This window comes from Apis laboriosa, unplaced genomic scaffold, assembly GCF_014066325.1.
Source record: "Apis laboriosa isolate Shangri-la unplaced genomic scaffold, ASM1406632v1 scaffold49_cov149, whole genome shotgun sequence".
NCBI classification, from domain to species: domain Eukaryota; kingdom Metazoa; phylum Arthropoda; class Insecta; order Hymenoptera; family Apidae; genus Apis; species Apis laboriosa.
Window position 1 is genome coordinate 1,616,686 of NW_025223500.1, and position 15,063 is coordinate 1,631,748.

At 22.0% G+C, this 15,063-nt stretch overlaps 1 protein-coding gene across 1 annotated transcript; it reads left to right on the forward strand.

Annotated features, from left to right (window-relative positions):
• Positions 1-907: 907 nt before the first annotated feature.
• Positions 908-13,582, forward strand: LOC122716758 (proton-coupled amino acid transporter-like protein pathetic). Its single transcript, XM_043940123.1, has 10 exons — positions 908-1,141; positions 10,660-10,704; positions 10,786-10,859; positions 11,024-11,122; positions 11,348-11,498; positions 11,584-11,705; positions 11,809-12,173; positions 12,257-12,440; positions 12,512-12,678; positions 12,782-13,582. Exons 2-10 carry the CDS (start codon positions 10,702-10,704, stop codon positions 13,021-13,023), a joined length of 1,407 nt encoding a protein of 468 aa, XP_043796058.1. The 5' UTR covers positions 908-1,141; positions 10,660-10,701; the 3' UTR covers positions 13,024-13,582.
• Positions 13,583-15,063: the final 1,481 nt, after the last annotated feature.

The window sequence follows — 15,063 nt, forward strand, 5'->3', positions numbered from 1 at the left end:
TATCAATGAATCGATGTCATACTCGATTACATACTATATCATGAATGGTACCATTAAATCGTTGTAATGAAATTTTTTTCTACAATCAAGTGTTTCGATAAAACTTTATTTAATATCTTTGTACGTTTTTTAAAGATAAGAATATACATAACTTTATAATTACAATGATATTTTACAACATATACAGATAAAATACAGATGATACAGATAAAATAATTTATAAATAATGATGCAAGAAATAATACACATTTTGTATGATACTTGCATAATACTAGTTTATAATATTATCACTAATAGTTAAATGGTTAAAGATTTTATTGATTATTGGCGTAATTGATTGATATTTTGATCTTTTAAATTGCGTCATTATATACATTTACACGTAGCTGTAGACATGCCGGCCAGGATTTCATCATACGATCCTTACCACGTGTTCGTTGAATTAACTTAACACGAAAACCACGCCTCTAATAGCAAATATTAATTTAAAAATTACGACAAGGCATAGATAACATGATAAATATATAAAATAATTTTGTTTAGAATGAGAAAAAATACATTTTACATATTATTAAAATAATTCCAATATAGAAATTTGAAATGAGAATATGAAATATCAAATTTAATGAATTCATTTAATAAATATTTGTTATTTTTTTTTTGTAAAGTTAAATTTTGATAATAATATTGATAAAAAAAAGAAATATAAAAAAATTATTTTCAATATTTATATAGTTAATTATTTAATCGATTTTGAATATAGTGAAAAATACTTAAGCAAAATTCTGATTACTGATTGCTACGTAGGACGTTCGACCTCTGGCGGTTGGTTGATGAAACGCAGTGGACGCTCTTCCGGGGACAAAAACTTTCAGTTTATTCCCGTTTATTCTTGTCTGAACGGCAGTCTCCTTCAGTCGCTGTTCGCGGTAGTGTACGGTGTTACGTTGAGACTCGCTCGGTGTGCTGTGAATCACAATATAGTGCCATATTCGCATCGCAATAAATTTATTAATCCAGCACATAAACTAACATTTGCCAGAAATGAAATAACATCAAATCAAGGGATCCGTTTGTTCATGCCACGTTCATCTTTATACAACATAAAATCACGGAGCACGTTTTCTATACCTAACGACAGGTACATGTAGCCTTCAATTTACTTTTGAAATCCATTATTAGATACTCGCTCCCTCTAGCACTATTTAAGATTTCATACATTTAATTTAAAATATAAAATAGATAAGAATTAATTTAGAAAATAATAATCAAATTATTTGCAATTGATCAATTTCCAAATTAAATTTTTGAAAAGTATATTATTCGTGAACAATCGATTGATATAATCGAAATTTCATAAATTTTTATTATTTATTTTAAAATTTATTAACATGCTTTAAATTAATTAAGTAGTCTACGAAATATGTTTTTGTTATATTAAATAAATGAATTATTTATTTTCTTAAATTTTATGTTACGCTAATTTGAGTAACATATCGATATATAAAATTTTATTAAATTCTCTTTATTGTTAAATTCCAAACATCAACATACATTTTAAGATTTTCGCGCGCGTTTAGCTACGTTTAGTTATTATATATTTATTGTAAATTCTCTTATATTCATGGTAATATTTAAGTATATATAAAATTCAAAGAAGAGAACGGTATTACAATACCATGAATTCTCTTTTCCGTTATTTTAACTATTTTAATATGAATTTATGAGTTTTCTATAAATAACAAATAACATTAACTGATGTTAAGGTTAGATCAGCAAAGGTTATCTACATATTTTTTTGAAAAAATTTGCAAATTTCAAATTTCAAATTCATTTTAACTTGAAACTTCAAATTATTGGTTTTGTAATATTAATTATAGTTATAGTTATTTTTATATTACTAATAACATAATAATTATTTTATTAATAAATATCTAAAACTATTTATCTCCTGAATAATCAATTAGTGAAAGTTAATTAAGAAAAAAAAAATATTAAATTTGGAAATTCCTATAAAAAATAATTCAGATAATATGTAAACTAATAAATCTAAGAGTGTATTTCATCAGTATAAACATGCTGTTACGAGCACGTGGTGCTAAGTTGTGTGGACGCGACTTGTATGGCTCGTGATAGCAGTTCCATCCATAGTAACTTTGTATGATGTAACTTCGTGTCGATATTTCGGACCTGCGCATCGAAACTGCTGTTCTCTATACTATAAGCAAATTCGTTCCTTAACCCCTTTCGTGAAACAAATCGATTTTTCTTGTAACTCATGTTTTTTATAATAGTACATTATTATATTTGACACGTCATGATAGTGTCAACTATTTTATCACACATTTCATAATATAAAAAATCATTTCCGCTTCTTATTTTATCGTTCAAAGAGATAACTCAAATAATGAGTTACAATATATTATAATAAATTATAATAAATCGAATAGATTACTGTAGAATAAATTATATTTCTTTTTTTATTAAATATTTAATGTGAAAAATAAGATAATTTTGATTTAATTAAATTTGAAATAATTATTTGTAATAAACACATTATTAAAACTATATAATTAATGCAACATTCAAACACATTCATTTTATAAATATTTATTCTAGATTTTTATATTCGTATGATGATTAATTAAATACAAGATTCTACAAATTATATATTTTATTGAAGATTTTTACTTAATATTATATTTCCAAAAATCGAATTTTATAATTTTTATTAATCAAGCTAAATTATTATTTGATTATAATTATATTTAATTATTAATCATATTTATTATTTAATTAAATTATAATCATTCAGAATATCTACATTATAAATAACAAAAAATTTAAAAGAATCATAGTTTTTTGTTTCTTACATCATTGCCAAATTTTATAGGCAGATGCATTAAGAAAAGATGAGATATTTCTTGGAACGAAAGAAGAGGCTGGCCAATCCTGTTTCAGAATAGCATGAAAGATTTAGTCGACCTTCTACATACAATAAACTCTAAATAAATTATATTCAGTGATCTTGACAATTGTAAAATTCTTAAGAAAAAATATTTAAGAATAAACTTTTATCTAACAAAATTTATACAACAAAAGAATACATTTAGTAAAAATCATAAAGTGAAATTTCTAGGGATAATTCTAAATGTATATGTATATATACATTAGGCAAGTATCGACCTCCTTGAACTCGAAAGAAAACCGGTCGAACGCAAAAGTGTCAAGAATCTTTATGTACTATGAATAATTTCATTGACCTTACAATCAATCTTATCTTATATAACTGTAACAAGATTGATTTTTTTTGTATGCATTTACATGAAATTATTATTCTATTTTGATTATTTATATAAATTTTTTTTCTTTTTATTTATAAAATTTAAATGTTAAACTAAAAATAATGAAAAATATGTAGTACATATATAATAATATGTATGTATATAAAGATCTTAAATACATATGCTTGCGCGCGCACAATCACACTTTATATCTAAGGTTATGATTCACTGAACTAATTATTAGGTACCAATGGTTTAAAAATAAATAAAATTAATTTCGTCGTTCGATCATTAATTAATTTATTCGAAATATATAATTTTTTTTTTTTTTTTAATTGAAAATAAACTTGCAAGACTAACACTTAGGAATTTATCACGCATACAAACCTTGACATCTACATACATGACAACGAACTAGAAAATTTAGTACCGAGGTAACCCAGTTTTCAAATGCATTCAGAGCAATCAACTTCGATACAGGTGAATATATTATTACCACACGTGTCTCTAAGCACATGTGACTATGTTATCAAGATAAAATGAAGTATTAAAATAGTATTGAAAAAAATGAAGAATATATATAATGATTACAAAAAGTATTTACAATATTATTTTAATATAATTATATATAATTATTAATTTATTTTCAATAAGATTTTTTATCAAGATTAACATTTCATTTTCATGATTTTTATTTTTATAAAAATACTACTAAATAATTCGAAATTTTGCATATTTGGATTTAATGAAATAAATATTATAATAAGTTTACACAATTTTGTGTAAATATTTTTTGAAACTATTATATACAATGTTATATATATATATATATATATATATATATATATATATATGTATATATACACATAATATTATTTGTATTATTTGTATATATTTTTCATAAAAAAGTAAAATACATTTTCAACAATGATAAAAATTATTTATATTTTCAATATTTCAATATTTTCAACAATTTTATATATCCATAATACAATATATATTTCGATCTCTCTATAAATTATTATCACGTTCTCGTTTATAATTTATCTATATGTATTTTTGATAGTGTCGTCTCGTCGTCTTTGGATCATAAATCTCGTAACAATTGAATAAAACAGTGGAAAATCCAATTGTTTGTGATTAGATTGCGGATATTTATGTGTCATAAATTGATATTTTTCTAATAAAAAGAAATAAAATTTTAATAGAAATTTATTTCATTCATTAAATATTATAATAAATATTTTACTTTAGATATTTTACTATATATTTTTGCACCTACAAATGTTTATAAATTCATAAATGTTCATAATTTAATTAAATATAAATTTATTTGAAATTAAAATTTTGTTCAATTATTTTCATGAAGGAAAAATACAATATACAAAAATATAACATGATGGATTATATTAAAATTATACGAAAATAAAAATTTGTAAATAATTTTATTGCTTATTTGATTAAATTAATTCAAGAGTAAGAAATAATATTAAAAGCATTATTAATTGATTTCTTGCTTTTAATTGATTGCTATTCTGATTAAAAATCGCTCTACTATCACTTATAAGTTAAAAATCAATGATTTATTTGAATTATCATTATACTTATCATAAGATATCAATTACTATAAATGATTTATAACATTTGCAATATTTTTCACAACTCGCATCTTAAATTTATGGTTATTAAATAATATCACGAAATAAAAATTAAAAAAAGAATTTTTAACTTATATCGTATTAGACAATATGATAAAATTATATTTTTATGTGACAATGACAATGCCATCGAACAAGATAAACATCTTACACATCTTATTAATAGAAACACAGTCAATAAAAAAAAAACGCTGAATAAAGCAACGAAAAAATTATGCATTGTCATTGCTTGAGTTTTATTTTTTGATTTCTTTTTTTTTTTAATTAATATTATTAATTTTAATTAATTAAACAAACTTGATAGTATAAATCTAAAAAATCTTTTCTCTAATTATATGATATGAAACGATTCTATAAATCCAATTACATTGATTAGTTCCACTTGATACATTGTAAGCATCAATTACATTAATTGCATCGAAATGAACAGTGAATAACTGTACAAAGTTTGATACTGAGATTTTGATTTGAGAAATGAATAACTGTTGATAATATTACTGCAATTTAAAAAAAAAATTACGTATATCTATTACTCGCATATCATATGTATATTTTTGATGACGAATAACTAACATAACATAAATTATTGCGAAAATTATCGCTGTAACTTACTTTCAGATAACTTTCAAGAGTCAAATAACGGGTCAAGAACATAAATTTTATCTTATTATTTACATTTTATAGATATAAATCAAATAAAGTTTTTCATGATTTTCCACTTTACGTAATTTTCAATTCTGAATAATTTTTACACACACACACACACACACACAAAATATACATATAAAATTAGCTACTAATTAAATAATGGTATTAACCATAAAAATTAACCACAATAAACGAAAGGTTAATTCTGAAAGTTGAATGACCTAATTTTCCATGTAACGCATATTCTCCTAATTGTCGCCTTAACAAGGATAGATTAGAGATTAATTAATTCCAACATGAATTACTAGAACTGTCGGTGCAATTAATATCAGTTCCGTTATCTTAATTTCACGTCATTCGATGATATTATATTATTGAAACGTTTCAGTAATTAAAAGATTTTTAAAAGAAAAAAAAAAAAATAGAAAAAAAATACGAAGATACATTATCAAACTAAATGCAAAATAATTACATAATTTTTTTTTTTATTCACGAAACATGTATAATTTCTATTTAGTGAAATATCATTGACTACATTATATTTATTATAAATAATTAGATGTACAAATAATTTATCAATTCATATTTATTTTATTTTTTTTTATCAAACTTCATCACGTTATACTATAATAACAATTAAGCTGAATTGTAATGTTATATAAATTCAACATCAGTGAGTTTATTACACTTTTATATGCAATCTTTCGAATACCATGCAAATGAAATAAAATTGCTATGTGATTACAGGGAACTCAGTCTTTCCAATATGAAACATGTAATTATATATTCAAAAGGAATTTTGCGATATCAATCCTTTCAATCACTTTTCCTTTCATATTCAAGAATAAAAAAGAATACTGTTGATATTAAATTATTTTATAATATTATATAAAAGTAACATTCAAAATATAAAATTAAAAAATTTAAAACAATATATTTATTAAAAAAATAGAGTAAAATATATCATATTACATTTTTAATTTTAAATACATATCTGAACATTTTTGTACGCCACATGTTTCAATCAATCTTAACCTCAAACCATAAAATTATTTAATATTCTTCAATTAAATAATTCGAGTCATTCTTCAGTTCTTCGAAGAAATACTTTATTCGTTCACTTTAAAATTCTAAACAAATAATTTCTGTTAAAAATTCAGGGTATTGTATTTTAATTAATACCTTTGTGACGGCATCATTGACGATACCATATTGTCATTTGGTGCCTCGTAAGGCGTCTTTGAATGCAGCCGCACAATTAACTTATGTTTGCTAGGCATGCTTTTTACAGCATCATGTTATTTTACTAATACATTATACTGTATCATTTTAGTTTATCTTGTTTTCTAAAAATCACCTAAAGAAATTTGTAATATAAATATATTAAATTTTTTACTGCTATAAGAAACATAAAAATTAATCTTATAAACATATTTTATGTTTTACGTAACAATTAAAATTATATTATACATAGAAATATTATGAAAGATTTCTAAATTTAAAATACACGAAATTGAAGCCAATATTTCAGGCATAAAATTATTTGCACGTAATGATTATATACAATTTTAATGTAATATTAAATTATATATTTTTTAAAATTATATTTCAAATAAAAGAAATAAAAGAAACACAAAAATAATAAAACACAATGAGTAGTGACATAACTCATGTAATAAAAGAATGTATATTACCGATGTGTAAATTGTCTCGCAAGATAAATGTGCGATTTACGATTTAATTTGACCAGATGTCATGAATCGAAGTTGCCCTACCGGTTTCATGGTTATCTTGTATTAAACGATCGATGGCGAGTGAGGTTTCAATTCATGCAACACTGATACTCAATATATATATATCATTCAAAGTCATTAACCAATGATACTACTATATTTACTTGAAATATTCCTTATTTTATCCTTATACAAATATAATTAATATAATAATAAGTATAAATTTAATATAAAATATTTTTATATCAGATTCATTGTGAAAATTGTTTCTTTTATAATGAAAAAATTAATAAAAAATTACTGCAGAAAATAATACTCAAGAATTTAGGCGATCGTTTCTAACTATTATTAGATTCATCATGTGCATCTGTGGATATATCACAAATTGGCAACAGTTCTATATTTTTGAGGACAACGTCCGGAGTTACGTCAAGGATGATCGATGAATACATTGAATACCGTTCTCAATGAAACAATTTCCTATGGTTTCACTTACGAACATTGTTTTTCTGATGCATTTCACAAATAAATAAACCGATGATATTGATGAATCGGTATTTTTTTTTTTCTTTTTTTCTTTTTTCTTTTTTTTTTCTTAAACATTTATTTCAATTAAACATTTTATTAAGATATTATTAAGTTGAATTTAAATTTATTTGTTATTTTATAATATATAATTTGTAAGTTACAATTAAAAAAGAAAAAATCAAACAACACGAATTTGACAGAAGAGACAGCCTTTGTTTAAGCTGTGTAAAAATATTTTTAGTATCATGAACAAACAAAAGATCTTTTATCCGTTGACCTTTCAACCAAGATAATTATTATACAGATTTTAAATTTAACATTGTGCAATTGTAATACATTTGAATAAATACATTTTAATCAAATTAAACGATCAACATAATTTTATTTATTTTAAGATAACAATTGCTGTAATTTTTCAAAATCGTTTTATTTTGTAAAAAAAAACAACTATTTGCCTTATATAATAATAATAATAATATATAGAGTACTTCAATCAATTATCGCTACAATTATTTATCTATTGATTGTATTTTTATATTTATTTATCATATATCTTAGGATTCTAATATAGTGAATATACCAAAATATATCTTAGATTTTAGGAGTTCAAAAAAAAGTTACAGAGGTTTCAGGGTTATAAAGGGTTTCAGAGGGTTCCAAAGGTTTCAGGGCAATCAAGGGTTCAATGAGAATCTAAAAATTTCATAGCAATCAGGGATTCAAGGAAGATCCAAAGGTTTCATAGCAATCAAGATTTCAAAGAGATCATAAAGATTTTAAAATAATCAGAAGTTTAAATTTGTTTAAAGAATTTCAAAAAACTTGAAAAAAAGCAAAAAAAAATGTAAATAAAGAATTAACCATTATATGAATTTTAAAACTCGTTAATTTTCCTAAAAATTTTGAAATCTTAAAATTATTTTTAAAAATTTTGCAAACATTTTTTGGATCTTATATATAATTATTATAAAAATTTTGAAATCTCTTTGAAATTTGAAATGAAATTCTTATAAAAATATTTTTGATCAATATTTTCATTTTTTTTTTTTTTTTTTATTTAATTATTGTTTTACGTGGATTTTTAAGATCATAATTATAATCATTGACAATGTGTCGAATAGCATTTACACATTTGTGTTAATTCTTTCTGTGTGCCATCCATATTTCTGCATTTCCGCGTCATTAAAATCCAGAACCACAAGTCGCAAGGCCAAAGTATCTAAGATGATATTTTACGTAATGATACTTCGTCGTAGATCATTAACGAATCGATAAAAACAAATCTTTATGATAATTTTTCGTCTTTTTAAATATTTTAATATCTAATCGTATAAAATTTGTATAAGATTACATAATTTCTTTTTAAAAGAAAACTTGTGAGAAATATTCTTTTGTATTTTATTTGATTATAAATTTTCAAATAAAATTCAATAAAATGAAATTTAAAAAATAAATGAAAAAATTAAAAAAACAATATTTCTAATATTTTATTTGTTCCTTTAGTTTTTGTATTAAGATTTTATTTTAATAATAATTTTCAAAATAAATGAATTAAAAAAATGAATGAAAAAATTATAAATGAATAAATTAAAATTGATTTAATATTAGAATTGGTTTATGAGCACGTTTTTAAAGACAACATGTGTATGATAATTTTCTTCCGTTTGAATGAATCACACAAGTGACATTACATTAAGACTTTTTTTTTCCTTTTATGGGATATAATATGTACACTTAAAAGAAACACCTAAAACAATTTATGCGCAATAAATGATAAAAAAAAAGATATTCATTAATTTTATATCACAAACTGTATACAAAATGTTTAATCTTTACAATTTTAGTAACTTTCAAAATATTGATTATTGTATTTTAATTATGGCGAAATTATGATAAAAAATCTCACATATAATTAAATTAGATTAAGATAATTAAACAAAATAAAAAAATAAATATCTTTTTATATCAAAAATTTTTTTTTATCAGATATTTAATTATTTTGATATCTATGTATATTTTAAAAAATATTGATTTCCATCTTAATTACAATTTAATCTTAAATTTTAATTAATTTCTTAATTCAATGAAATGAAAAAAAAAAAAAAGAATATATTTTTTTGTTTTGTATTATGCATCAGATATACGTATATGTAATTATTATTATTAGTAATTAAAATATTGATTGTATTTTAGCATTTAGCAATTGTTGATAAGATATTATTTTATACATTTACTCTTGAAAAAAAAAAGCTTTCACAAGAATATATTCTCCGTATTATATTGTATACAACAGAACAATATTATATCATATTCTTTTATGATTTTTATATATATAATATCGAGACAGATTGTCAATAATAATATCTTAATAATGACTAAACTTTATTAATATAATGAAATATATCATAATTAATCATGATTTCTATTTACTCAAAACATACAATTGTTTTGACAGTTTAAAATTAATAAAATAAATATAATAAAGCGGAATATTAGTAAATAAAACAACAGTGATCTTATTTTTCATAATTTTGTATGTAAATCAAGGAATAATTAGCCTGTAAATTTATGACAGTTATATTATTTCATTTTTTTTTTAATTACAAATTTGCAACAATTGCGATAAAACTTATTATTATTTAAATAAAATACTTATATTATTAAAATATATTAAATAAATTATTATTAATTTTTATAAAATTTATTTAAAACAATTTTGAGTTCAAATTTTCAATTTTTTCTTTCATTTTTTTTATCTTTATATTACATATTAATATTGTTTTGTAATACATGTTTTTTTTGTTATAGGTAACATATTATTAGCTAAACAAAAAAATACGCACACACATCATGGTAAGTTTTTATGAAAATATAATTATTTTATAAAAATAATGCAAATAATTATTATTTATATTATATAATATTTATTTATAGGACAATAAAGCGCCGACAGAGATGGACACTTTCTTACCCCAAGATGGGTCCAACGTGAAAGATGGTGTATTTAAGTAAGAATTTTTTTTTATATTGATCATTTATTTTAAAAAATCCTAATAAAAATATTATCATGAAAGATGAAAATAACATTATTAATTCTATAATCAAATATATTAAATAAAGTAAAATTTATTTAATATCAGTATTATAATTTTAATATATATGTTCCTTGCAGATACAAAGTGCAAGTCGCTCCACAAGATATGGAGACTGGACAGGGTGACGGAAAAAGCTTCGACCCTTTCAGTGAACGAAGAGTAGATAACCCAACGACGTAAGTCGTGATAATACAATTTAAAAAATATTTAATGCACTGATACCCTTAATTTTTATAATGTGTCACATTTATGTCGTATACTTTATTTACTCTATTTAACTGAAAGAAAATAATCGATATCTAACATTATATTGTATATTTCATTATATAAATATAAATGATATATTTATTTTAAAATACCTAGTAATCAATAATAAAAATATAAGTAAAAATAATTTTCAGGGATGGTGATACATTAACGCATTTATTGAAAGCAGCTCTTGGAACGGGTATATTATCCATGCCAATAGCTTTCAAAAATGCTGGACTTGTTGTCGGTATATTTGCCACAGTCTTGGTGGCGTTTGTATGCACACATTGCGCATATATTTTGGTAATTATATATCAAAATAATAATACAATAAAAAAAATAATTAGTATTTTAGATAATACAAATAAATATAAAATTAATATTTTAGGTAAAATGTGCACATGTCCTTTATTATAAAACGAGGCGCACAGAAATGAGTTTTGCCGATGTAGCAGAAGTAGCGTTTGCTACAGGCCCACAATGGGGAAGGAAATTTTCAAAGCCTATTAGGTAAAATATTATAATAATAAAATAAAAATATATCTAAATTTATAAAATCATTTCAAAAATCACAATTTTAATGATAAATAATTATGTAATATATTATCTCTAGGTATTTAATACAGATTAGTTTATTTGCAACATACTTTGGTACCTGCAGTGTGTACACAGTTATTGTTGCGGCAAATTTTAATCAAATCATTAAGTATTATAAAGAAGAAGGATCTGCTGAATTCAGTCTTCGATTGATGGCAACTTGTTTATTAATTCCAATGATATTGCTTAGCTGGATACCAAATTTGAAATATCTTGCACCTGTTTCCATGGTGGCTAATATATTTATGGGAACAGGTTTAGGAATAACTTTTTATTATTTAGTTTGGGATATGCCACCTATTACATCTGTACCTTTATTTGCACCCATCGAAGATTTTCCACGATTCTTCAGTATAACTATATTTGCAATGGAAGCAATAGGTATTGCTTAACTTATTTAAAAAATTCTAAATAATATATATATTTTACATTTAAGAGAAAGTAATATGAATTTACTATTTTAGGAGTTGTAATGCCACTGGAAAATAACATGAAAACACCTCAACATTTTGTCGGAATTTGCGGTGTTTTAAATAAGGGAATGTCCGGTGTTACGCTTATATACATTTTACTAGGATTTTTAGGATATGTAAAATATCAGGATGAAACCTTAGATAGTATAACATTAAATTTACCAACAGAAGAAATGTAAGAATTACAATAAGATAATGTAATTTTTAAATAATGCTTTGTATAATTATTTTTTATATTTTTTTTAGACCAGCTCAAGTTGTAAAGATTTTAATAGCTCTTGCTGTTTATTGTACATTTGGATTACAATTTTATGTTTGCCTTGACATTGCATGGAACGGTATAAAAGATCGATTCCAAAAAAAACCAATGTTGGCAAATTATATTTTAAGAACAGTTATGGTCACAGGAGCAGGTGAGTATTTTAATTGTTAATGTAATTTTTGTTATAAAGTGTATTATAAATTCTTAAATATTATAACAAATTAATTTAACAAGTTATTATTTGTATGTTATAGTCTTACTGGCTGTTATTGTACCAACTATTGAACCTTTTATTGGATTAATCGGTGCATTTTGTTTTTCAATATTGGGACTTTTAATTCCTGTGTTTGTCGAAACTGTAACTTATTGGGACGTTGGTTTTGGACCAGGAAATTGGGTAGCATTGAAGAACGTAATCATTTGTATTATTGGCATTATGGCTTTAGTATTTGGATCTCGTAGTGCATTGATACAAATCGCTAATTTATACAGTTAAGAAAATTTTTTTCACATATATATAGAATTTTAGGTATTGCTGTTCCAAATTTCGAAAGAATTTGGAAACCATTTAAAAGATTTTAATGCAATAAATTTCTGATAATTTTATTATTTTGATAAAGACAATCACAAAAATCAAAATAGGATTAAAAATAATTTATTTTATAAGATTAATATAATCAGAATTTTAATTAAATATATATCAGAAATTTAGACGCAATGTATGCTTACAAGAAATGCTCTAGTAAGATAAAAAAATTCAACAGAACTTCAGTTGATATACAAATAAGAACTTCAGAACTTAATTCTTGTAAGGATAATGAAATATAAAAACCGACATTCGGTGTAATAATAATACACGCGAACAATTTACAGAATAAATAATGTTAGAGAAGGTTATATGAAAAGATTTTAAATATTATCGGATGATAAATTAGTTTCAAAATGTATCTTGTGATTTACTTTGTTCCTAAAATATAATATATAGTATATTCCATTATATTTAATTCGCAAATTTAGACTGAAAAAAATTGACAGTATTCATAATATACATTGGAGCAATACGTTCTAATTAATTTATTTGATATTATTTATTTAATAAAATTGAAATTTTTAATTTTAATAATCATAAATTATGTTTGAAAAAATTATATTATTTTGAATGTATAATTGTATCTTTTGAAATTTATTCTAAAAAAAATTAAGTTTTATATTTGTCAAAAATATTAATTTTTAAAATTGACAAAAATTATTATTATATAAAAAACTTTTATATATTCATTTGTTCATCTTATAAATTAATAATTGAATCTCAAAATATAACCTTCATTTTTTCCAAATTTAATAACATACATTATATGGTTTGTATTATATGATATATGTTGTTGTAATATTTAACGTCTAAGCAGGTCATTATATATTTCATACATGTGATTCACAATACAGAAAATGTTTCACTCTTCTGTGTTGCATTTAATATGAATGTATATTTAAAAAAAGCATGTTTTTGAAGCAACTTTTATTGAACTTGTTATAAATCAATCGATTTTTTATACCATTGTTAAAAATTTTTACATATTTCTGGTAAAAAAAAAATAATTACGATTTTTAAATACAAATCATTTTACAATAATATTTGTATATTTATTCCTTTTCTTTATCTATTCTCACATAATTTAAAAAAATATATTTTTATATAAATAATAATATCTTAATATTATATAAAATTTTACATTTTTATTTTTCTAATGGTGCATAATTCAAGAGTTTTTCAATTAAATCTACATGTCCAAGAAGCATTCTACGACAGCAATATCGTTTCAATCCCAATGCATCAAGAGCATCTCTGTAACAAAGATATATTATACAATATATTTTGATAATTGTATATTGATAATTTTTGATAAATTATTATATCTTAATATATATGACAATATGATAAATATGGAAATATTCCTAAAAAATAATAAAAAATTTATAATTTATTTATATATTACTATATTTTATAAATTCTACACAATTCAACTTAGATTTCTTATTAATATAAATAATAACATATAAGTTATATTATTTGTAGATATATTTCATTTAAATTATATTTTGTTTTTTTCAATTTAGTATAAGATATATATATGTATATATACATATATATAACATTTAAATGTATATTATATATATATAATATACATGTTGCATATCAAATGCTGACTTCACAAATGCAATTCACAGTTTACTAATTAAATGTTCATTATTAAATAATATTTATTGCATGTTAATTTAAAACTTGAAAATAGTTAAATACAATTGAATAACATTTTATTATTTTGTTAAAAAAAATAAATTATATATTATAACAAACTATATCTTATTTAAAATTCGCCTTTTTTTCTTATAAATTTAACAGAAAATTGTTATAATAGAGTGAAATAATTGTCTACATTAAAAGAATAAATGATCCACTATTGATGTTAATAACTTAAATTATCAAATACAAATATTAAAAATGAATCAAAAAGTTATTAATAACAATTAATTACAA